The 26426-nt window shown below is 47.4% G+C and overlaps 2 protein-coding genes across 2 annotated transcripts in view; one reads left to right on the top strand and one right to left on the bottom strand.

Annotated features, from left to right (window-relative positions):
• The window catches only part of LOC109882502 (serine/threonine-protein kinase TAO1-B-like), a gene marked incomplete in the record, with an annotated part of 33941 nt that extends 33535 nt beyond the window's left edge, over positions 1–406 (top strand). Inside the window, 1 exon segment of the mRNA XM_031807746.1 lies at positions 1–406. This exon segment is cut by the window's left edge and continues 367 nt beyond it. Within this exon segment, the coding sequence (XP_031663606.1) occupies positions 1–80 (80 nt within the window).
• Positions 407–12963: 12557 nt separating this feature from the next.
• On the bottom strand, positions 12964–20731 carry LOC109882504 (protein ABHD15). The gene is made up of 3 exons (XM_031808622.1): positions 18124–20731; positions 15514–15743; positions 12964–15234 (listed from the first exon to the last, which is right to left on the bottom strand). The coding sequence occupies exons 1-3, from the start codon at positions 19003–19005 to the stop codon at positions 14178–14180; spliced, it is 2169 nt and encodes a 722-aa protein (XP_031664482.1). The 5' UTR covers positions 19006–20731; the 3' UTR covers positions 12964–14177.
• Between the last annotated feature and the right edge of the window lie 5695 nt (positions 20732–26426).

Here is a 26426-nt window from a genome sequence, read left to right as displayed (position 1 = left end):
CGGGAGGTGGGCGGAGCGAACAGGGCATGAGCAGGAGCGCCAGCATCACCTCCCAGATCTCCAACGGATCATACACCTAGACACACACACACAGACACACACACACACACATAGACACACACACAGACACACACACACAGACACACACACAGACACACACACACAGACACACACACACACACACACAGAAGTCACACACTGAAGACACACACACACAGACGATGAACACACTTGTCGTTAGCCTTGAAACACACACAGCTGGTGTACCAACCATCTTAACACACACTGAACTAAACACACTTGTGATTTGGGGCGGCAGGTAGTCTAGTGGTTAGAGTGTAGGAGCGGCAGGTAGTCTAGTGGTTACAGTGTAGGGGGTTAGGTAGCCTAGTGGTTAGAGTGTAGGGGGGTTAGGTAGCCTAGTGGTTAGAGTGTAGGGGCGGCAGGTAACCTAGTGGTTAGAGTGTAGGGGCGGCAGGTAGCCTAGTGGTTAGAGTGTAGGGGCGGCAGGTAGCCTAGTGGTTAGAGTGTAGGGGCGGCAGGTAGCCTAGTGGTTAGAGTGTAGGGGCGGCAGGTAGTCTAGTGGTTAGAGTGTAGGGGGTGAGGTAGTCTAGTGGTTAGAGTGTAGGGGGTGAGGTAGTCTAGTGGTTAGAGTGTAGGGGGGTTAGGTAGTCTAGTGTTTAGAGTGTAGTGGCGGCAGGTAGCCTAGTGGTTAGAGTGTAGGGGGGGCAGGTAGTCTAGTGGTTAGAGTGTAGGGGCGGCAGGTAGCCTAGTGGTTAGAGTGTAGGGGCGGCAGATAGCCTAGTGGTTAGAGTGTAGGGGCGGCAGGTAGCCTAGTGGTTAGAGTGTAGGGACGGCAGGTAGTCTAGTGGTTAGTGTGTAGGGACGGCAGGTAGTCTAGTGGTTAGAGTGTAGGGGCGGCAGGTAGCCTAGTGGTTAGAGTGTAGGGGCGGCAGGTAGCCTAGTGGTTAGAGTGTAGGACTAGTATCCATAAAGGTTGATTGATCAAATCTCAGAGCTGACGAGGTACAAATCTGTCGTTCTGCCCCTGAACAGGCAGTTAACCCACTGTTCCTAGACCGTCATTGTAAATAATAATTTGTTCTTAACTGACTTGCCTAGTTAAATAAAGGTTCAATAAAAATGTAAATGCACCTGACCAAACCATAATCACACAGGGATGCTGGTCTTCCACAAACTTACAACCGTGGGCACGCACACGGCTAGCATGCACATTGAAAACAGCACCCTAGGTTGGGGGTCATAGGGGAAACCAATATCCCTTCCTCCCCATTCTATTTCTCTCTCTCTTCCTCCCTGTTTCTCATCAACACTGTCATCTTCTCTTCAATACTGATAGTATAGACTGACAGGACAGGAGACAGTGGAATACAGTAACCCAGCCTTGTTAGAATACAGTAACCCAGCCTTGTTAGAATACAGTAACCCAGCCTTGTTAGAATACAGTAACCCAGCCTTGTTAGAATACAGTATCCCAGCCATGTTGGAATACAGTAACCCAGCCATGTTGGAATACAGTAACCCAGCCTTGTTAGAATACAGTAACCCAGCCTTGTTAGAATACAGTAACCCAGCCTTGTTAGAATACAGTAACCCAGCCTTGTTAGAATACAGTATCCCAGCCATGTTGGAATACAGTATCCCAGCCATGTTGGAATACAGTAACCCAGCCATGTTGGAATACAGTAACCCAGCCATGTTGGAATAGAGTAACCCAGCCATGTTGGAATACAGTAACCCAGCCATGTTGGAATACAGTATCCCAGCCATGTTGGAATACAGTAACCCAGCCATGTTAGAATACAGTAACCCAGCCATGTTGGAATACAGTAACCCAGCCATGTTGGAATACAGTAACCCAGCCATGTTGGAATACAGTAACCCAGCCATGTTGGAATACAGTAACCCAGCCATATTGGAATACAGTAACCCAGCCATGTTGGAATACAGTAACCCAGCCATGTTGGAATACAGTAACCAAGCCATGTTGGAATACAGTAACCCAGCCATGTTAGAATACAGTAACCCAGCCATGTTAGAATACATTAACCCAGCCATGTTGGAATACAGTAACCCAGCCATGTTGGAATACAGTAACCCAGCCATGTTGGAATACAGTAACCAAGCCATGTTGGAATACAGTAACCCAGCCATGTTAGAATACAGTAACCCAGCCATATTAGAATACAGTAACCCAGCCATGTTAGAATACAGTAACCCAGCCATGTTAGAATACAGTAACCCAGCCATGTTGGAATACAGTAACCCAGCCGTGTTAGAATACAGTAACCCAGCCGTGTTAGAATACAGTAACCCAGCCGTATTAGAATACAGTAACCCAGCCATATTAGAATACAGTAACCCAGCCATGTTAGAATACAGTAACCCAGCCATATTAGAATACAGTAACCCATCCGTGTTAGAATACAGTAACCCAACCATATGACAATGTAGATGTGCCATAGTCTAATGTCAAACCACGCCAGTCTCCTCATGTCATGTTGTTTGCCGTAGACCTACACACTCGTAGTCACTTTAAACACGCCTGTCTAAAGCACTTTACGTTTCGACCAATCCATTTCCTTGAGATGGTCTAATGCAGTAAATCAGGAAGTTGTCATTGATGGAGTGTAAATGCCGTCACACACGTCACGATGCTAATAAACTCCTTGTAACAATGACGGCAGGACATGACTTAAGAGAGTGACCATTGATAAACCACCACAGATACTTCCTGGTTACTATTTGTTTCGAGGCTGAGTATCTATTACAGTTGCCCAACAGTGAGATCAAACACATTTTTTAAATATATTTTTTAGATTTCCTGAAACGGGATTTGTTTTGAATGAGACACAGAAAGACGAACGTTGTAGACAGGTTGTCAGTCAGTCGAGGAAGGAGACACAGAACAAACATGATATCAGAATACGTGTTTAATAGAGAGTAGTTTTACTAGTGCACTAGTTTTGATCAGAGCCCTTGGTCAAAAGTAGTGCACTAAAAGCAGTGCACTAAAAGTAGTGCACTAGTTTTGATCAGAGCCCTTGGTCAAAAGTAGTGCACTAAAAGTAGTGCACTGGTTTTGATCAGAGCCCTTGGTCAAAAGTAGTGCACTAAAAGTAGTGCACTATTTTGATCAGAGCCATTGGTCAAAAGTAGTGCACTAAAAGCAGTGCACTAAAAGTAGTGCACTAGTTTTGATCAGAGCCCTTGGTCAAAAGTAGTGCACTAAAAGTAGTGCACTAGTTTTGATCAGAGCCCTTGGTCAAAAGTAGTGCACTAAATGGGGGAATGAATAGGGTGCAATTTGAGATGCAGACAAGACTGTGATGAAGTGTGTTATTGAGTTTATGCTTGAACTAAACTGAGTGGTGGTGAGGTAAATACTCATGTAGAGATGCCAAAGAGAAGAGGCTCTTCTCTATCATATCTATGTTGGCCAGTGCAGGCTTTTGTTCCAACCCAGCACTAAACATTTGGTTTAAATCATGGCCCTCTGAAAAGAGAAGAGATGAAGCTCTTCTCTATCATATCCATGTTGGCCAGTGCAGGCTTTTGTTCCAATCCAGCACTAAACATTTGGTTTAAATCATGGCCCTCTGTAGGTGTCAGCCAAAAGGCTGACCGGCTTCTCAGGGTTCACTGTCAGTTTCCACAGCCTCCTGTGTGTCAGGTATAGCCAATAGGATGGTCAGTCTGTGCGATGCTCTACTCTCATAGGTCCACTTCCCTGTCTGTCTCTGGTCTGGGTGGGCATTTTGATCCCATGACAACAGCACTTTGCCATGATCATGTGACTTTACAGAGAGACTAGCAGTTACTGTACACACTTCTTTAATGTCCACATCAACAACATACACTATGATCGTGGATCTCAAATGATCCAAAATCACCCTCTCTCTCTCTCCCACTCTTAACTTTTCACCATCTCTCTCTCTCCCACCACTTACCTTTCCTCGCTCTCCTTTTCCTTTCATCTCCACCCCTCAACATATGCCCCCCCCCCCCCCCCCCTCCACCCACCACCTATGGGTCTGCTGTTGCTGATGAACGGAGTGAAACGAGAAGGTGGGTGTATTAAAATTGGTAAAGGAGGATCAGGCCAAGTTAAAGAGTGATTTAAGGAAGCTGGGGTATAAAGTGATGATATTGTGGTTCCCGGAACAGGAAGAGAATCCTCAGGTGAAGGGTTTACAGAATGTTGAAAGGAGAGTGAGGGAGGTACAGAACGGTGTAAATATAATGTGGTATGGTTACATTACCGTGTAGGTATTGGTTTATGACTGCTGAATGTCCCTTTTTTTGGGGGGGGGTGTGGTTGGCGAAGCTGCTGTCGCCCCTGCAATGCTCCTGTACCCCCCCCCCCCCCAGCTCAAGCTCACCCCCGTCGTTACCGCCCCCCAACCACTTCCTCCCCACTGGACCACCCTCCGATTCCCTCCTCAGACAGACCCATCTACCCCCCGTGAAGGAGCGTATTGGAGAATATTGATGTCTAAAATAAAGTGTATATATACATAAAGGTGGATATGTGAAGTAAAGAGCGTATAGATATAGATATATATATATATATAAGGTGGGGGAGGTGTGGCAAAATAATGATATATAAAATATATATATATATATAGTCGATTTAACGTGGATTTCATCTGGGATGTATTGGATAAAATGTATTAATATTGTACATTGAGTATAAAAACATGATTTAAAACAAAAGAAAAGCATTTCCAAGTCAAGACAAATGAACTGCTTGTATTGTGAAGTCACTGTGATAACTGACACGGTCTCTAACGATGGTATTTAACAAGACAATGAATACGAAAACATCAACCACATACCTTGTACACACACAAAAGGTATGGTTCTGGAGCAGTTCTATTGAGTTCTGCTGGAGCCCATTGAGTTCCGTCGGAGCCCAATTGAGTTCTGCTGAAGCCCAATTGAGTTCTGCTGAAGCCCAATTGAGTTCTGCTGGAGCCCATTGAGTTCTTTTGGAGCCCGTTGAGTTCCGTCGGAGCCTGTTGAGTTCCGTTGTCTCCACCAGTTCAGATTCTCCACTGACCTGTGAACTATTCTCAATCTTCTCTCTTTCACACTCATCCTTTCTGAAAAGAACCTTCAGGTCTCTCCTCAAACTGAGGAGGATGTGCTGTACTCCTCTTCCCTTTTCACCTTCTCCCTTTTAATGATTTTTATTTTCTGTTGGTGGTTTTCTTTATCTTATTGAGAGAAATGGTTGGTTTTATCTACATTGATTGATCTCATTTCGATTGGCCATATTATGATGAGATCTACTTTGAATGGTCAGATTTAAATGAGAGATTCACTCTGATTTGGTTCATCCTTGGGGTGGCAGGATGACATCTCTGTACAGTCTGTTTGATCAGTATTCCTCTTCATTTGTTTTCACTTCCCAGGTTGAGTTACAGTACCCAATCCCATGTAACCTGTGTTAAACTGTATAGATTGTGCAACAAAAAGATGTCTGAAAGATTACATAAAAGAAAAACTAAGTACAGAAAAATAAAGTGATTTAAAATTTATAAAAGAAGTTGAGAAACAAAGTTTTAAGGGACAAATGTAATGTTTTATCATCAATGTTTTTGTTGGAAGACAAAGAATCGACTGTAATAAAGTCATTTTGGTACTTCTGAGTCCTGTCAGAGTGTAGTGTGGGTTCAGCGTGAATACGTGTGTGTGTGTGTGCGTGCGTACATACTGCTTATTCAACAACTCTGCAAGACAATGACAGTAGATGATTGTGGAAAGAATACAAATCCTTCTAGCTTTGAGTAAAGCAGATATAGAAACTGAACACATGACCAGGGATTTTTTTGACATCAGGTCACATGGTCCGGTATGGCACCTTGCACTGTTGAATGTCAATGTGGCATTTCATTCCCTATAAGCCCCTTTCTGTGTTTGCAAACATTGTGGCATGAGGGCGATGCGAGTACCCCTCCCTGCTAATACGGAAACCGCTAGTAAATCTGGAACCGCTCGTTACGGATGTTGTAAATCTGGAACTGCTAGTTACGGATGTTGTAAATCTGGAACCGCTCGTTACGGATGTAGTAAATCTGGAACCGCTAGTTGCGGATGTTGGCTAGACGGAAGCCACTATTCAGTATAAGGCACATGACAGCCCGCTTTGGGTTTGCCAAAAGGCACAAAAAGACTCTCAGACCATGAGAAACAAGCTTCTCTGGTCTGATTGAACTCTTTGGCCTGAATGCCAAACGTCACTTCTGGAGGAAACCTGGCACCTTCCCTAAAGTGAAGCATGGTGGTGGCAGCATCATGCTGTGGGGATGTGTTTCAGCGGCAGGGACTGGGAGACTAGTCAGGATCGAGGCAAAGATGAACAGAGCAAAGTACAGAGAGAGATCTTTGATGACAACCTGCTCCAGAGTGCTCAGGACCTCAGACAGGGGTGAAGGCTCACCTTCCAAAAGCAACGACTCTAAACACACAGCCAAGACAACACAGGAGTGGCTTCGGGACAAGTCTCTGAATGTCCTTGAGTGGCCCAGCCAGAGCCCAGACTTCAACCTGATCGAACATCCCTGGAGAGACCTGAAAATAGCTGTGCAGCGAAGCTCCCCATCCAACCCATCCGACAGTTTGAGAGGATCTGCAGAGAAGAATTGGATTTCTAAAAATTTGTTTTTATGATTTGATGAGATTTATTTATTTATTCGAATAAGGCTGTAACAACAAAACGTGGAAAAAGGGGTCTGAATACTTTCCAAAGGCCCTGTATGTACATGAAGGTATTTTATTTTACCTTTATTTAACCAGGCAAGTCAGTTAAAAACAATTTCTTATTTTCAATGACGGCCCTAGGAACAGTGGGTTAACTGCCTGTTCAGGGGCAGAACGACAGATTTGTACCTTGTCAGCTTGGGGATTTGAACTTGCAACCTTCCAGTTACTAGTCCAACGCTCTTAACCACTAGGCTACCCTGCCGCCCCTACACTCTAACCACTAGACTACCTACCCCCCCACTACACTCTAACCACTAGGCTACCTGCCGCCTCTACACACTAACCACTAGGCTACCCTACCGCCCCTACACTCTAACCACTAGGCTATCCTGCCGCCCCTACACTCTAACCACTAGGCTACCTGCCGCCCCTACACTCTAACCACTAGGCTACCTGCCGCCCCTACACTCTAACCACTAGGCTACCTGCCGCCCCTACACTCTAACCACTAGACTACCTGCCGCCCCTACACTCTAACCACGAGGCTACCTGCCGCCCCTACACCCTAACCACTAGGCTACCTGCCGCCCCCCCCCCCTACAGTCTAACCACATTCAGGCCAAAGAGTTGGTTTCATCAGACCAGAGAATCTTGTTTCTCATGGTCAGAGTCCTTTAGGTACCTCTTGGGCAAACTCCAAGCGGGCTGTTGTGCCTTTTACTGAGGAGTGGCTTCCGTCTGACCACTCGACCATAAAATGCCTGATTGGTGAAGTGCTGCAGAGATGGTTGTTCTTCCTTCAACCTCATGGCTTGGTATTTGCTCCGACATGCACTGTCAACTGTGGGACCTTTTATATAGACAGAAGTGTGACTTTCCAAATCATGTCCAAACAATTTAATTTACCACAGGTGGACTACAATCAAGTTGTAGAAACATCTCAAGGATGATCAATGGAAACAGGAGTAGAGATATGAATGATTTTTTTTTTCTTCCCATATACAGTGGGGCAAAGAAGTATTTAGTCAGCCACCAATTGCGCAAGTTCTCCTACTTAAAAAGATGAGAGAGGCCTGTAATTTTCATCATAGGTACACTTCAACTATGACAGACAAAATTAGCAAAATAAAATCCAGAAAATCACATTGTAGGATTTTTAATGAATTTATTTGCAAATTATGGTGGAAAATAAGTATTTGGTCACCTACAAACAAGCAAGATTTCTGGCTCTCACAGACCTGTAACTTCTTCTTTAAGAGACTCCCCTGTCCTCCACTCGTTACCTGCATTAATGGCACCTGTTTGAACTTGTTATCAGTGTACCTATGATGAAAATTACATGCCTCTCATCTTTTTAAGTGGGAGAACTTGCACAATTGGTGGTTGACTAAATACTTTTTTGCCCCACTGTATAAAAAAAAAATGACTATAGCGTCTATTAAGTGCCAAATAAAGTAACAGTTGTATCTTAAATGACAGAGGGAATGGAAGCTGTGTGGTGTGCAACAGGGAGGATGTCTTCATCTTAAATCAGAAAATGTGTTCTTGTTCAAACCTTTCTGTCTAATGGGTTTGGCGTGTTCAAGCTCGACCCACTCAGTTTTCCACAAAATACCAAAAAATGGCAAAAAAAAAACTACAAAAAAAGAGTAGAACCAACAACCTGCTGGTTCATTTCTCAATTTTTCTGTTTATTTTACCAGGTAAGAACACGTTCCCGTTTACAGCAACGACCTGGGGACTAAGAACACGTTCCCATTTACAGCAACGACCTGGGGACTAAGAACACGTTCCCGTTTACAGCAACGACCTGGGGACTAAGAACACGTTCCCGTTTACAGCAACGACCTGGGGACTGAGAACACGTTCCCATTTACAGCAACGACCTGGGGACTGAGAACACGATCCCATTTACAGCAACGACCTGGGGACTGAGAACACGTTCCCGTTTACAGCAACGACCTGGGGACTGAGAACACGTTCCCGTTTACAGCAACGACCTGGGGACTGAGAACACGTTCCCGTTTACAGCAACGACCTGGGGACTAAGAACACGTTCCCGTTTACAGCAACGACCTGGGGACTAAGAACACCTTCCCGTTTACAGCAACGACCTGGGGACTAAGAACACGTTCCCGTTTACAGCAACGACCTGGGGACTAAGAACACGTTCCCGTTTACAGCAACGACCTGGGGACTAAGAACACGTTCCCGTTTACAGCAACGACCTGGGGACTAAGAACACGTTCCCGTTTACAGCAACGACCTGGGGACTAAGAACACGTTCCCGTTTACAGCAACGACCTGGGGACTAAGAACACGTTCCCGTTTACAGCAACGACCTGGGGACTAAGAACACGTTCCCGTTTACAGCAACGACCTGGGGACTAAGAACACGTTCCCGTTTACAGCAACGACCTGGGGACTAAGAACACGTTCCCGTTTACAGCAACGACCTGGGGACTAAGAACACGTTCCCGTTTACAGCAACGACCTGGGGACTAAGAACACGTTCCCGTTTACAGCAACGACCTGGGGACTAAGAACACGTTCCCGTTTACAGCAACGACCTGGGGACTAAGAACACGTTCCCGTTTACAGCAACGACCTGGGGACTAAGAACACGTTCCCGTTTACAGCAACGACCTGGGGACTAAGAACACGTTCCCGTTTACAGCAACGACCTGGGGACTAAGAACACGTTCCCGTTTACAGCAACGACCTGGGGACTAAGAACACGTTCCCGTTTACAGCAACGACCTGGGGACTAAGAACACGTTCCCGTTTACAGCAACGACCTGGGGACTAAGAACACGTTCCCGTTTACAGCAACGACCTGGGGACTAAGAACACGTTCCCGTTTACAGCAACGACCTGGGGACTAAGAACACGTTCCCGTTTACAGCAACGACCTGGGGACTAAGAACACGTTCCCGTTTACAGCAACGACCTGGGGACTAAGAACACGTTCCCGTTTACAGCAACGACCTGGGGACTAAGAACACGTTCCCGTTTACAGCAACGACCTGGGGACTAAGAACACGTTCCCGTTTACAGCAACGACCTGGGGACTAAGAACACGTTCCCGTTTACAGCAACGACCTGGGGACTAAGAACACGTTCCCGTTTACAGCAACGACCTGGGGACTAAGAACACGTTCCCGTTTACAGCAACGACCTGGGGACTAAGAACACGTTCCCATTTACAGCAACGACCTGGGGACTAAGAACACGTTCCCGTTTACAGCAACGACCTGGGGACTAAGAACACGTTCCCATTTACAGCAACGACCTGGGGACTAAGAACACGTTCCCATTTACAGCAACGACCTGGGGACTAAGAACACGTTCCCATTTACAGCAACGACCTGGGGACTAAGAACACGTTCCCATTTACAGCAACGACCTGGGGACTAAGAACACGTTCCCATTTACAGCAACGACCTGGGGACTAAGAACACGTTTTACAGCAACGACCTGGGGACTAAGAACACGTTCCCATTTACAGCAACGACCTGGGGACTAAGAACACGTTCCCATTTACAGCAACGACCTGGGGACTAAGAACACGTTCCCATTTACAGCAACGACCTGGGGACTGAGAACACGTTCCCATTTACAGCAACGACCTGGGGAATAGTTACAGGGGAGAGGAGGGGGGATGAATGAGCCAATTGTAAACTGGGGATGATTAGGTGACTGTGATGGTTTGAGGGACAGCTTGGGAATTTAGCCAGGACACCGGGGTTAACACCCCTACTCTCACTGATTGTACTATTAGATGTTTAATGTTTATTTTGGAGGAATGAATAGTTTCATCATATTTAAAACGCGAGTTTGGTTCACCTTAAGGGACAGACGTAAACGAATCACATAAAATAAATAATAATCTTCAGACTATTGTCAAAGCAACAATATAATTAGGACTTTTACAAATGATGGTGAAAACATGGAGAAATGTTGTGGCTAAGTGGGATAAAAAAAATCTTCCTAGAAGTGACACAGGGTTGATGGACGGATTCAAAACCACTGAATTTTGGGCACTTTAGTAAGTCTTTATTCAAATGTATTGAATTGTCCATGTGGTCTATATTATATGTATCTATATTAAAAGGGCACATCAGTTAATATAACAGACTTTTTTAAATTCTATATCGATCCATCATTTCTTCTCAAATGATCAAAAAAAGGCAGGTTATGAGCTACGCAAATCCATAAAAATAAATAAACTAGACAAACTCAAACTTGAATAGATGTTTGACAACTCAAGACCTGTCCTACGCAAGGACTACAGACAACAAATCCAGCCGCGTGTTGCCTTCCTCACAGACGAGCTATGCATACTATGCTCGCTTCGAGGCAGACGATACCGAGCCATCCACAAAGACGGTCGCCGCTCCGGACGTCCAGGTGCTGTCGCTCTCCGAGACTAGCTGGAGGAAAACTCTCAGAAGAGTGATTACTCAACAAAAAAACAAAAACGCTGGCCCAGATGGCATCCCTGGCCGCGTCCTCAGAATGTGCGCTGACCAGCTGTGGGGTGCTTCAAGGAGATCACCATCGTCCCAGTCCCCCCCCCCCCAAAATCAAGGTAACATGCCAAAATGATTGTCGCCCTGTCGCACTTGTCCCAGTCATCATGAAGTGCTTCGAGAGGCTGGTCATGGCCCACATCAAGGCCAGCATGCCAGGCACACCGGACCCAGTCGCCTACCGTTCCACCCGATCCATCACTATTCACACGGACGCAACACATCTGGACAAGAGGAACACCTATGTGAGAATGTTGTTCATTGACTACAGTTCAGCATTCAACACTATTGTTTCCCCTCCAAGCTCGTCACCAAGTTCAGAGCCCTGGGTCTGGACACTACCCTCTGCAACTGGATCCTGTACTTCCTGATGAGCACACCTGTGAGGATTGGCACCCACGACTGTGTAGCATTGCACGACACCAACTCTATCATCAAGTTTGCTAAAGACACCAGTCAGTTGTAGGCCTGATAACCAATAACGATGAGTCAACCTATAGGGAGGAGGTCCCCACTTGTCCAAATGTTCCTTGTTTTACTGTCCTTGTGAGGACTTCTGGTCCCCACAAGGATAGTAAAACCAAACACACACACAGGCTACACAATTGCTGTTATCAGACTCTTATTTACTATTGCTAATACTGCACAATTTAAACACTTGGCCCCCCCCCAAACCACTTTTCTCTGATACATGTGTCAATATTGTTCTTGCTGTATTATACTTATGCTAAAATGTTTATTCTACTCGACTGGGAAATGTACATTATGTTTGTATTCTTGTGTATTATTGTTGTTGCATTGTAGAGAACCAGGAAGTAAACATTTGGTTTGACGGTGTTCCCCATCCTTGAAAACACTTGTAATGGCTGATGTATTTGGTGCTGTTCTTCTTCTCTTGTAAACACAGACAGCAGGACTCTGGTCCTGTTTACGCTGATTAGGCTGTTTGTTTAGCAGCCTAGATATACAAAACATAGACTGGCAGCATTTTGTGTTTAAAAAAAAGATATATAATTCTACCTGCCGTTTAGTTTAGTCACCTGTGATTCAGCCTGGACGTACTTTATACAGAGAACTACCAGATAACATCTGATGAATAATTCAATTCATAAAAATCGCCACCGGACAATTTACATTGACCCCCCCCCCCCTCTCCCCCCTCCCCTCCCGTTTCTACACTGCTGCTACTCGCTGTGTGTTTGTTACCTGTGAATAGTCACGTCGTCCCCACCTATATGTACAGATTACATCAACTAGACTGTACCCCTGCACACTGACTCAGTACCGGTGCCCCCTGTATATAGCCTCCACATTGACTCTGTACCGTAATACCCTGTATATAGCCTCCACATTGACTCTGTACCGTAATACCCTGTATATAGCCTCCACATTGACTCTGTACCGGTACCCCCTGTATATAGCCTCCACATTGACTCTGTACCGTAATACCCTGTATATAGCCTCCACATTGACTCTGTACCGTAATACCCTGTATATAGCCTCCACATTGACTCTGTACCGTAATACCCTGTATAATGCCTCATTATTGTTATTCTCATTGTGTTACTTTTTATTGTAGTCTACTTGGTAAATATTTTCTTCTTCTTGAACTGCACTGTTGGTTAAAGTAAAGCATTTCTACACTTGTTGTATTCAGCATTTCACGGTAAAGTCTACACTTGTTGTATTCAGCATTTCACGGTAATGTCTACACTTGTTTTATTCGTCGTGACAAAGTTTGATTTGATGCAGAATAGCATAAACACAAATAACGAGCAAACATGGCTCAAGTAAATACTAAATACTACTGTAGCTTTAATATATGTAGAGAAATACAAAACCATAGAACTGAAATTCCCATTTAAAGACACTGGACTAGATAAGTTCTACCACCCATTCTATGTCTATATCTATGCTAGAATCATTCCCGGTCCCATCTGTTTCCTTATGAAAGCTAAGCTCACAGAGTGCCTGCTAGAATCACAGATAGATCAATGCATTAATTGTTTTTTGGTAGGCTGGGTCCTGAAAGTGACATGTATCCCCCACCTCCCTCCTGCTGTGACTGAAGATCACATCTGCATCCCAAATGGCACCATGATCTCTATAAAAGGAATATATCACCTTGGTCCAAAGTAGTGCACTATATAGGGAATAGAGTGCCAATGGGGATGCATCCCACATCTCCTGTTCTGAGTAACACTGATTCAGGAGGAGACCACTCAATAACCCATTCAATAAACAAGACTGTTCTCCAAGTAGCTGGACAGCACAGCCACACACACGCAAGACTTGGTTCTGGGTTTCGAGATTAAATGGGACATTCAGATTCACTGTGCTCTTTCAACTTTGGTTGACCAATCGAATTTGTCCATTGTAGAAAAGCACGTGTCCAAACCAAGGGAGGCTGCTGAGGGGAGGACGGGCTCATAATAATGACCGGAACGGAGTAAATGGAATGGCATCAAACACCTAGGAAACCATGGAAACCATGGAAACCACACGTTTGAGGTATTTCATACCATTTCCCGCTCCAGCCATTACCTCCAGCCCCGTCCTCCCCAATTAAGGTGACACCAACCCCCTGTGGTCCAACCCTCAGCCATATCTAAGGAGGGCGAGAGGATTACATTTGATCGCGCTTTTGTCAGCTATGCAAATTTTAAAGGCAACTTTCCTGCCTTCGCGGAGACCCAATTCACGGTAAACACTGCATACGTCAGCTCAATCGGAAATTACCTTTAAATGTCAAGCTTGCTATAACGCGGATCTACCTCTGATCGGATTGAATCCAGTCTTAAAATGTGTTATTTCCCTGTACTCCCTTCATCTTCCTCCTTTTCTCTCTTTCATCAGTGCTCTCTGGGGTGTCTCCTACTTCACTCTTCCATCTTCTCTCCATCCTCTCCTCCTTTCTCAACGTGTGTAGGACCTCTGCCAGGTAAACTGTCCCTCCTCCCCTCCTCCCCCTCCATCATTGAGGTGTTCCTGTGTGTGTGACTGTGTGCTCGGTCTCTCTCTCTTCATCATGGACTCCCTCCTCTTCCTCTGGGGGGGGTAGCATGGTACTGCCCCTCTGCCCACCCCTGCCCATGCCCGTACTCCCCCTACACCCCCCCACCTCATCCCCTTCCTCTCCTCCCCCTTCAGAAATTCAGCCACCACCCTGAAGTACTCCAACACAGACACACTACTCCAGTTACCTCCCACCTCTCCCTCCCCCTGTCCTCCCTCCTCCAGTCCAAACCCACAGTGTCCACCCGTCTCCGTGAGCGCCAGCAAGAAATAAGGGTTGTTTTGGAAAAGGGCGAGGGGCAGGGTGGAGGGGGGCGGCAGGAGGGGGTCGTCACGGCTACAGAGGCAGAGCACGGGAACCGCCACCTCGTCTGCGTCCCTCAGAGGTTCGTTCCTCTCCCAGTAACTCTCCCAGTCCCTGGCAGGACAACCCCGCTCCCCCAGCACCCAGGATGCCACCCCACCTACCCCTGATACCCCTGCTACCCCAGCTCCCCTAAGGGAGGCTGGGGGAGCAGTGGCCCCTCTGGTACCTGATCTGGCTCCAGAGGTGGAGGCTGGGGCCCCAGGGATGTGTGTGGAGGTCCCAGGGAGGAGGGGTCCTGTTGAGTGGTGTGGGGTGTGTTGGTGGGGTGCTGTGTCCCCTGCTCTGGTGGTTGGAACCCTGGGAGTGGAGGCAAGGGTGGGGGAGACTGTTTTGGCACCGGGCATGGCCTCCAGTTTGGTGTTGTGGGGTCCTGTCAGATGGGGGGTGTTCAGGGGGCGTACAGTAGCCCCTGGTTTGGTGGTTGGTGTCCCGCTGGCGGTTCTGGCCCCTGGGGTCGGTGTGTGACTGGTTGGGTGGTGGGGGATATTGGGTCGCAGTGCAGAGCAGAACAGGGTCTCTTCAAAGTCTCTGAGGGAGGAACAGTGGAGAGCCCTGTCTACATCTAACACCCCACTAAGGGCACTGGCATACCTGGGGAGGAAGAAGAAGTCAGAACATCATCTCTGATGCTTTAGCTCAGTTTACCAACCCCATCATCACCATGGCCGGGATTCAAAGCCAGGCATTGTTAGAGTGGCACACTATAATGGACATTTCCAGGTAATTTACGGTTCAGCCGTCAACGTTTATCCTGAAGGTGATAATGTAGGAGGAAATGACATCAAAAAGGTACACTGTGTAATACTGGTCTGTGGGTTAACATAAACATCATAACGATAATCATCATCATCATCATCATGTCTCTCCTACCTGCTGAGCTGCAGTTTGCGTTGGATCAGCACTGCCCAGCGGTAGAGTGGCGGCAGGGGCGTGTCAAACCACAGTTGGCCCTGCAGGACAGGTGAGATGCAGGCTGCAGCCGTCAGGTAAGAGGAGGAGCCACACTCTCCCAAGTAGGACAGCAGCAGGCCCGAACCAGAACCCTCGCTCACCGCTACCAGCACAGAGGACGGGTGCCGGCTACGCACATATGCTACTGTCTGGAGGACACATGGTTAAAGGTTGTTATAAAACCAGCTGATATTGTTCTGAAACCAGCTAGCTAGCCTACTGATATTGTTATAAAACCAGCTAGCTAGCTAGCTTACTGATATTGTAATAAAACCAGCTAGCTAGCTAGCTTACTGATATTGCTCTGAAACCAGCTAGCTAGCCTACTGATATTGTTATAAAACCAGCTAGCTAGCTAGCTTACTGATATTGTAATAAAACCAGCTAGCTAGCTAGCTAGCTTACTGATATTGTTCTGAAACAAGCTAGCTAGCTAGCCTACTGATATTGTTATAAAACCAGCTAGCTAGCCTACTGATATTGTAATAAAACCAGCTAGCTAGCTAGCTTACTGATATTGTTAGAAAACCAGCTAGCTAACTTACTGATATTGTTATGAAACCGGCTAGCTAGCCTACTGATATTGTTAGAAAACCAGCTAGCTAACTTACTGATATTGCTACACTCACTAGGAGGGGTCTCACTAGGTGGGTTCTAGGACTAGCTCAATGGTCTCACTAGGAGGGTTCTAGGAATAGCTCAATGGTCTCACTAGGAGGGTTCTAGGACTAGCTCAATGGTCTCACTAGGAGGGTTCTAGGACTAGCTCAATGGTCTCACTAGGATGGGATCCTAGGTGTGCATTTACAGTTTAAGTTGGAAGTTTACATACCCTTAGGTTGGTTTTCAACCACTCCACAAATTTCTTGTTAACAAACTATAGTTTTGGCAAGTCGGTTAGGACATCTACTTTGTGCATGACACAAGTCATTTTTCGAACAATTGTTTACAGACAGATTATTTCACTTATAATTCACTGTATCACAATTCCAGTGGATCAGAAGTTTACATACACCAAGTTGACTGTACCTTTAAACAGCTTGGAAAATTCCAGAAAATTATGTCATGGCTTTAGAAGCTTCTGATAGGATAATTGACATAATTTGAGTCAATTGGAGGTGTACCTGTTGATGTATTTCAAGGCCTACCTTCAAACTCAGTGCCTCTTTGCTTGACATCATGGGAAAATCAAAAGAAATCAACCAAGACCTCAGAAAAAAACCTCCATGAATCTGGTTCATCCTTGGGAGCAATTTCCAAACGCCTGAAGGTACCACGTTCATCTGTACAAACAATAGTACGCAAGTATAAACACCATGGGACCACGCAGCCGTCATACCGCTCAGGAAGGAGACGCGTTCTGTCTCCTAGAGATGAACATACTTTGGTGTGAAAAGTGCAATTCAATCCCAAAACAACAGCAAAGGACCTTTTGAAGATGCTGGAGGAAACAGGTACAAAAGTATCTATATCCACAGTAAAACAAGTCCTATATCGACATAACCTGAAAGGCCGCTCAGCAAGGAAGAAGCTACTGCTCCAAAACCGCCATAAAAAAAGCCAGATTACGGTTTGGAACTGCACATGGGGACAAAGATCGTACTTTTTGGAGAAATGTCCTCTGGTCTGATGAAACAAAAATAGAACTGTTTGGCCATAATGACCATCGTTATGTTTGGAGAAAAAAGGGGGATGCTTGCAAGCCGAAGAACACCATCCCAACCATGAAGCAAAGGGGTGGCAGCATCATGTTGTGGGGGTGCTTTGCTGCAGGAGGGTCCTGTGCACTTCACAAATAGATGGCATCATGAGGGAGGAAAATGATGTGGATATATAGAAGCAACATCTCAAGACATCATTCAGGAAGTTGATACTTGGTTGCAAATGGATCTTCCAAATGGACAATGACCCCAAGCATACTTCCAAAGTTGTGTCAAGGTATTGGAGTGGCCATCACAAAGCCCTGATCTCGATCCCATATAATTTTTTGGGGCAGAACTGAAAAAGCATGTGCGAGCAAGAAGGCCTACAAACCTGACTCAGTTACACCAGCTCTGTCAGGAGGAATGGGCCAGAAGTCACCTAACTTATTGTGGGAAGCTTGAGGAAGGCTACCCAAAACGCACCCAAGTCAAACAATTGAAAGGCAATGCTACCAAATACTAATTGAGTGTATGTAAACTTCTGTCCCACTGGGAATGTGATGAAAGAAATAAAAGCGGAAATAAATCACTCTCTACTATAATACTGACATTTCACATTCTTAAAATAAAAGTGGTGATCCTAACTGACCTAAGACATGTTAACTTGGATTAGATGTCAGGAATTGTGAAAAACTGAGTTTAAATGTATTTGGCTAAGGTGTACGTAAACCTTCCGACTTTAACTGTAAAGTCTGAGATGTCAGAGTACTGAGACCATGTTGTATGCATGTGTCCCATTCAGCATTTGTATGTTCAACATTAAACACAATATCATTATTAGGTCAATTATAGACCATACAATTATTATAGTAATATTATTGTGTACCTGCATCAGGTCAACAGAGTCTCCATACTCAGTCAGCCGTGGCGTGGTGAGAGGGCACCCCCCCGTGCCCCTACGGTGAAACACGAGGGAATAGAAACCCTGACGAAGAGCCATTCTACACAGACCTCTCAGGTGGGGCGTCACTCCTCCCCAGTAGTGAGGGATGAGGAGGAGGATTGGAGGTGTGGAGGTGTGGCAGCCCAATGCCTTCCCCCCAGGATGGTGCTCCTTCCCTCTCTCCCATCCCACTGCCTCTCCCCCACCTACGCCTACAGCCCAGTCCAGAGCCACTACCCCCCCGTCCTTCAGTAGAAGGTGGTCTCGGGTAAAGTTGACCTCTTGTCCCTGGTCTCCTGCAGTCAGGCCCCCCAATAGAAAACTTGAGAGGGTCTGGAGGTGGGGGTCCCCCCTGGGCCATGGGGCCAGTCTGGGTCTGGCCAGGGAACAGCAGTGCTGGAGCAGGAACCGGGCCAGGGCTGTGGGCTTACAGGCTAGAGTGGGTCCTGGGGCTGGGGAGAGGGCTGGATGTGATCCCAAGCCAAGGCCCATTCCACTCTCCCTACCCCAGCTTTTCTCTGTTGACGGTCCAATGGCAAGGCCTGGGGATGATCCATGCTCTGGTTCCTGTGTTCCTGCCCTCTCCTTGCCCCAGCCTGGCTCTGTGTGAGGGTGGTGGATGGGGAGCTCCAGGACCCAGCACAGTGCCACCCACAGCCACCAGGCGGCAGCCCTCACCCCCAGCCTCGCCATTCGCTGTACCGGGGGCCAGCGGAGAGCCAGGTAGAGCAGGAACAGCAGCAGGGAGGGCAGGAGGTACAACACCCTGTCACACTCCCACTCACAGGAGGAGACGACATCCTGGTCAGTGGCCATTGTTACCATGTTTAGAACCAGGTCTAGAACTCCACAATGTCCAGGTCTAGAACTCTACAATGTCCAGGTCTAGAACTCTACAATGTCCAGGTCTAGAACTCTACAATGTCCAGGTCTAGAACTCTACAATGTCCAGGTCTAGAACTCTACAATGTCCAGGTCTAGAACTCTACAATGTCCAGGTCTAGAACTCTACAATGTCCAGGTCTAGAACTCTACAATGTCCAGGTCTAGAACTCCAGAATGTCCAGGTCTAGAACTCCAGAATGTCCAGGTCTAGAACTCCAGAATGTCCAGGTCTAGAACTCTACAAGGTCAAGTTTTTCAGGTCAGCTAGAACCTCTTCCCATTCACAACATTTTCTCTCATTTGGTGGCTACTGAATGTGGCCCTGAGTAACAGATATGGATCACACAGAGAGCTAAAGTACAGCCAGGGTTGTATAGCAGGTATTTACATTGATCTAGTATAGCAGATCTTTACAGCAGTCCAGTGATATTGTATAATGTAGCAGGCCTTTGCAGCAGTCCAGTGATCTAGTATAGCAGATCTTTACAGCAGTCCAGTGATATTGTATAATGTAGCAGGCCTTTGCAGCAGTCCAGTGATCTAGTATAGCAGATCTTTACAGCAGTCCAGTGATATTGTATAATGTAGCAGGCCTTTGCAGCAGTCCAGTGATCTAGTATAGCAGGTCTTTACAGCAGCCCAGTGATCTAGTATAGCAGGTCTTTACAGCAGTCCAGTGATCTAGTATAGCAGGTCTTTACAGCAGTCCAGTGATCTAGTATAGCAGGTCTTTGCAGCAGTCCAGTGATCTAGTATAGCAGGTCTTTACAGCAGTCCAGTGATCTAGTATAGCAGGTCTTTACAGCAGTCCAGTGATCTAGTATAGCAGGTCTTTACAGCAGTCCAGTGATCTAGTATAGCAGGTCTTTACAGCAGTCCAATGATCTAGTATAGCAGGTCTTTACAGCAGTCCATTGATCTAGTATAGCAGGTCTTTACAGCAGTCCAGTGATCTAGTATAGCAGGTCTTTACAGCAGTCCAGTGATCTAGTATAGCAGGTCTTTACAGCAGTCCAGTGATCTAGTATAGCAGGTCTTTGCAGCAGTCCAGTGATCTAGTATAGCAGGTCTTTGCAGCAGTCCAGTGATCTAGTATAGCAGGTCTTTACAGCAGTCCAGTGATCTAGTATAGCAGGTCTTTGCAGCAGTCCAGTGATCTAGTATAGCAGGTCTTTGCAGCAGTCCAGTGATCTAGTATAGCAGGTCTTTACAGCAGTCCAGTGATCTAGTATAGCAGGTCTTTACAGCAGTCCAGTGATCTAGTATAGCAGGTCTTTACAGCAGTCCAGTGATCTAGTATAGCAGGTCTTTGCAGCAGTCCAGTGATCTAGTATAGCAGGTCTTTACAGCAGTCCAGTGATCTAGTATAGCAGGTCTTTACAGCAGTCCAGTGATCTAGTATAGCAGGTCTTTGCAGCAGTCCAGTGATCTAGTATAGCAGGTCTTTACAGCAGTCCAGTGATCTAGTATAGCAGGTCTTTACAGCAGTCCAGTGATCTAGTATAGCAGGTCTTTGCAGCAGTGTTGGCTCCACTGTTTCTCCCTTTGTCCCCTACTAATATAGCAGCCAGTTAGTGTTGCTCAACCTCTACGAGTGACAGAAAGAATAGACTGAGAGAAAAAAAGGTGAGGGGAGAGCACGTCATCTCTCTCTCTCTCTCTCTCTCTCTCTCTCTCTCTCAGATACCAAATATATTTCCCTCTCACCCTCCCTACTCTATCCCAACCCCATTAGTCCCTCCCTCCCTCTCTAAATCATTAGCAATCAGTGCTGGGTTTAAACTCACCATAGATATAGGGTGAAAAGAACAGACACAACACTTTTATTCAATGTCTACATAGAGAAGGTAATTTGGCAATTTGGGTAAACAGATAACAGTTACACGTGTCGGACTGAGCAAACCCTGAGCAAACATGAATATCTAAACTCAACCAATCAAAGTGGTCACATCAACAATTGGCTGGTGATAAACTATGGTTTCTATGTTGCTTACACAGACACACCAGGGTTTGGTTAGCGGTAATTACGGCTTTTGGCATTTAAAATAAAAAAATAGAAAAGCCGATAAATAAAATTGGCACCGGCCAATTGTCCAGAAGAGAGAGAAATAAGGCCAGTTGATGGAAATATATTTGACCTGTCATGCTTATCGGTCTATGCGTTAATTTGCATAATTTTTGTGGAATTAAATTGGCACGTGTTATGTATCTTATTTATCACACACACGTCATACAGACACAGAGTGGAATGTCAGCCTTCGAGCAGAAAATATTAATAAGCCCAATCATTGCGAAACAATTCTAAATGCAATCACGTGTTTAAAAAAAATTGGTTTAGGCCATGATCCTTTTTTTTTCTTCAATATTTGTATTTCACAACTGGTAATTGAAGCGTTTCCCATTCACCATTCAAATACATAGTCCACGGAAGGTAGGCTTCATCAGCACGTCACACACCACTTTGCAATGAGTTGGAGGCAGTACGCATTTGGAAAACATAAAACATTGAAACCTGAACATTTTACTATACTTTATGAGGCATGTTTTACCTTGCTTCTGAACATATACTTTTCTACTATGGGGTATAGTAGATTAACATGGGTTCATAGGCTAGGTAAATCTTTCCCTAAGTAAATTTAAATAAATTACCAAAATTACACTACATGATCAAAAGTACTGGACACAGCGTGAGCACAATAACTGTTAAATGGAAGCTTCATGAAATGGGTTTCCATGGCCGAGCAGCTGTATACAAGCCTATGATCACCATGAGCAATGCCAAGCGTCGGCTGGAGTGGTGTAAAGCTCGCTGCCATTGGACACTGGAGCAGTGGAAACACGTTCTCTGGAGTGGTGAATAACGCTTCACCATCTGGCAGTCCAACGGACAAATCTGGGTTTGGCTGATGCCAGGAGAACGCTACCTGCCCCAATGCATAGTTCCAACTGTAAAGTTTGGTGGAGGAGAAATGATGGTCTGGGGCTGTTTTTCACGGTTGGGGCTACGCCCCTTAAAGGGCTCCCAGTCTAAGGCACTGTATGTCAGTGCTAGAGGTGTCACTACAGACCTTGGTTCGATTCCATAGGGCAGCGCACAATTGGCTCAGCGTCGTCCGGGTTACGGGAGGGTTTGGCCGGGGTAGGCCTCATTATAAAATAAGAATTTGTTCTTAACTGACTTGCCTAGTTAAATAAAGGTAAAATAAATAAAAAAAAGTTACATTGAAGGGACATCTTAACGCTACAGCATACAATGACATTCTAGACGAATCTGTGCTTCCAACTTTGTGCCAACAGTTTAGGGCAGGCCCTCTCCTGTTTCATGCACAAAGTGAGGTCCATACAAAAATGGTTTGTCAAGATCGGTGTGGAAGAACTTGACTGGCCCTCACAGAGCCCTGACCTCAACCCCATTGAACACCTTTGGGATTAATCGGAACGCCGACTACGAGCCAGGTCTAACCGCTCAACATCAGTGCCCGACCTCCCTAATGCTCTCGTGGCTGAATGGAAGCAAGTCCCCGCAGCAATGTTACAACATATAGTGGAAAGGCTTCCCAGAAGAGTGGAGGCTGTTATAGCAGCAAAGGGGGGACCAATTCCATATTTTAATGCCCATGATTTTGGAATTAGATGTTCGATGAGCTTTGTGTATATTGCCTAATTAGCCTACTCCTGTCTATACATAAATAAAATAATTCATAATAGACTACTAAAACAAGGTTTGGCCACAGAGGATCATTAGATTCCCGTAGCCTTAAAAAATAAATAAATTGTGGATTGTTTTAAATCGAATTGCCTACAGCGGGAAGGAAAGAAAGCTGTAGGCAATTCGATTTAAAACAATCCACAATTTATTTATTTGCACGCTGCAAATACCAAATAGATGATTGTTGAGTTGCGACTGTCAGTGAAAATAAGTAGAGACCCAGCCAGGCAATATTCAATTAAATTGTGGGAAAACAGTTTGGAAAGCAAACGGTAAAGAGAATATATTGAAAATACTCGAATCTTTCTTTTAGTTGAGCAAACAACAGTAACGTTAGGCGATATACCTATTTTATTGGCACCAGAGGAGAGCTTATTCACTCATTATTGTTGGGTCAGTGGCACTTAAAAGTTTTGTGTTTTGTAAAAAAAAATGTTTCCTCCTGTCATAATCTATTTCTATATATTTTCTATATATATTTCTATATATATAGAATATAGGGCCCACCTTGTAATGCACTGTATGGTGCCGGGACTTTTCTCAAATGTCCGGTAAATGCTGCCGGTCAAATGACAGGCACCTCATTTTCATAACGGAAACCCTGACACACACGCACGCACACACACACACACACACACACACACACACACACACACACACACACACACACACACACACACACACACACACACACACACACACACACGCACACACACACACACACACACACACACAGCCATCAGAGGATATCAGGTTATTGATTCTGAGAGCAGAAGTATATTTCACTTTGTTTCTCCCTGTGTGTGTGTGTGTGTGTGTGTGTGTGTGTGTGTGTGTGTGTGTGTGTGTGTGTGTGTGTGTGTGTGTGTGTGTGTGTGTGTGTGTGTGTGTGTGTGTGTGTGTGTGTGTGTGTGTGTGTGTGTGCGTGAGTGTGTGTGTGTGTGTGCGTGCGTGCATGCAAGGGAGGTCAGGGTGTGTGTGTGTGTGTGCCTGTGTGCAAGGGAGGTCAGGGTGTTTGTATGTGTGTGTGTGTGTGTGTGTGTGAGAGAGAGATGGGGAGGGAGAGACTTGTGGATTTGCCACCATTTTCTGACCTAATAACACACAGCTACAATATGAGCAGCTCCGTGAGAAATTGAAAGGATAGCCCAAGCTTTAAAAAAAAAGAAAGATTGTTTTTATTGATGTCCTGTCTCATCCTTTACAGAATACACAAAAATATTTTTGTTATTTTTGTTATTTTTATAATCGCACTATTTACATTTTGAAAAGGTTGACAGGTCCTGTTATTACTGAGTATTGGTCGGCGATGGGCGGATAAGGAGGGGGGCAGAGTGGGGGACAGAGGAGTGGGACAGGGTGGGGGACAGAGGAGTGGGACAGGGTGGGGGACAGAGGAGGGGGACAGAGGAGTGGGACAGGGTGGGGGACAGAGGAGTGGGACAGAGGAGTGGGAGACAGAGGAGTGGGACAGGGTGGGGGACAGAGGAGTGGGACAGAGGAGTGGGAGACAGAGGAGTGGGACAGAGTGGGGGCAGAGTGGGGGACAGAGGAGTGGGACAGGGTGGGGGACAGAGGAGTGGGACAGAGGAGTGGGACAGGGTGGGGGACAGAGGAGGGGGACAGAGGAGTGGGACAGGGTGGGGGACAGAGGAGTGGGACAGAGGAGTGGGAGACAGAGGAGTGGGACAGGGTGGGGGACAGAGGAGGGGGACAGAGGAGTGGGAGACAGAGGAGTGGGACAGGGTGGGGGACAGAGGAGGGGGACAGAGGAGTGGGAGACAGAGGAGTGGGACAGGGTGGGGGACAGAGGAGGGGGACAGAGGAGTGGGAGACAGAGGAGTGGGACAGGGTGGGGGACAGAGGAGGGGGACAGAGGAGTGGGAGACAGAGGAGTGGGACAGGGTGGGGGACAGAGGAGTGGGACAGAGGAGTGGGAGACAGAGGAGTGGGACAGGGTGGGGGACAGAGGAGTGGGACAGAGGAGTGGGAGACAGAGGAGTGGGACAGAGTGGGGGCAGAGTGGGGGACAGAGGAGTGGGACAGGGTGGGGGACAGAGGAGTGGGACAGAGGAGTGGGACAGGGTGGGGGACAGAGGAGGGGGACAGAGGAGTGGGACAGGGTGGGGGACAGAGGAGTGGGACAGAGGAGTGGGAGACAGAGGAGTGGGACAGGGTGGGGGACAGAGGAGGGGGACAGAGGAGTGGGAGACAGAGGAGTGGGACAGGGTGGGGGACAGAGGAGGGGGACAGAGGAGTGGGAGACAGAGGAGTGGGACAGGGTGGGGGACAGAGGAGGGGGACAGAGGAGTGGGAGACAGAGGAGTGGGACAGGGTGGGGGACAGAGGAGGGGGACAGAGGAGTGGGAGACAGAGGAGTGGGACAGGGTGGGGGACAGAGGAGGGGGACAGAGGAGTGGGACAGGGTGGGCGACAGAGGAGTGGGACAGAGGAGTGGGAGACAGAGGAGTGGGACAGGGTGGGGGACAGAGGAGGGGGACAGAGGAGTGGGACAGGGTGGGCGACAGAGGAGTGGGACAGAGGAGTGGGAGACAGAGGAGTGGGACAGGGTGGGGGACAGAGGAGGGGGACAGAGGAGTGGGAGACAGAGGAGTGGGACAGGGTGGGGGACAGAGGAGGGGGACAGAGGAGTGGGAGACAGAGGAGTGGGACAGGGTGGGGGACAGAGGAGGGGGACAGAGGAGTGGGACAGGGTGGGCAACAGAGGAGTGGGACAGAGGAGTGGGAGACAGAGGAGTGGGACAGGGTGGGGGACAGAGGAGGGGGACAGAGGAGTGGGAGACAGAGGAGTGGGACAGGGTGGGGGACAGAGGAGTGGGACAGAGGAGTGGGAGACAGAGGAGTGGGACAGGGTGGGGGACAGAGGAGTGGGAGACAGAGGAGTGGGACAGGGTGGGGGACAGAGGAGGGGGACAGAGGAGTGGGACAGGTGGGGGACAGAGGAGTGGGACAGAGGAGTGGGAGACAGAGGAGTGGGACAGGGTGGGGGACAGAGGAGTGGGACAGAGGAGTGGGAGACAGAGGAGTGGGACAGGGTGGGGGACAGAGGAGTGGGACAGAGGAGTGGGAGACAGAGGAGTGGGACAGGGTGGGGGACAGAGCAGTGGGAGACAGAGGAGTGGGACAGGGTGGGGGACAGAGGAGGGGGACAGAGGAGTGGGAGACAGAGGAGTGGGACAGGGTGGGGGACAGAGGAGGGGGACAGAGGAGTGGGAGACAGAGGAGTGGGACAGGGTGGGGGACAGAGGAGTGGGACAGAGGAGTGGGAGACAGAGGAGTGGGACAGGGTGGGGGACAGAGGAGTGGGACAGAGGAGTGGGAGACAGAGGAGTGGGACAGGGTGGGGGACAGAGCAGTGGGAGACAGAGGAGTGGGACAGGGTGGGGGACAGAGGAGGGGGACAGAGGAGTGGGAGACAGAGGAGTGGGACAGGGTGGGGGACAGAGGAGGGAGACAGAGGAGTGGGACAGAGGAGGGGGACAGGGTGGGGGACAGAGGAGGGAGACAGAGGAGTGGGACAGAGGAGGGGGACAGGGTGGGGGACAGAGGAGGGGGACAGAGGAGTGGGAGACAGAGGAGGGGGACAGGGGAGTGGGACAGAGTGGGGGACAGAGTGGGGGACAGAGGAGGG

The sequence above is a fragment of the Oncorhynchus kisutch genome, linkage group LG28 (genome assembly GCF_002021735.2).
Source record: "Oncorhynchus kisutch isolate 150728-3 linkage group LG28, Okis_V2, whole genome shotgun sequence".
NCBI classification, from domain to species: Eukaryota; Metazoa; Chordata; class Actinopteri; order Salmoniformes; family Salmonidae; genus Oncorhynchus; species Oncorhynchus kisutch.
The sequence above is the reverse complement of the archived record's forward strand: the minus strand, read 5'-3'. Positions and strand labels throughout refer to the sequence as shown.

What these genes read in the sequence shown, in the direction of transcription:
- LOC109882504 (XM_031808622.1), bottom strand. Translation starts at nt 19,005, where the DNA reads ATGGTAACAATGGCCACTGACCAGGATGTCGTCTCCTCCTGTGAGTGG. An exon ending in ACTCTGTTGACCTGATGCAG is followed by an intron (nt 15,744 to 18,123) that starts GTACACAATAAT and finishes TGTGTCCTCCAG; the next exon opens with ACAGTAGCATATGTGCGTAG. An exon ending in CGCAAACTGCAGCTCAGCAG is followed by an intron (nt 15,235 to 15,513) that starts GTAGGAGAGACA and finishes CTTCCTCCCCAG; the next exon opens with GTATGCCAGTGCCCTTAGTG.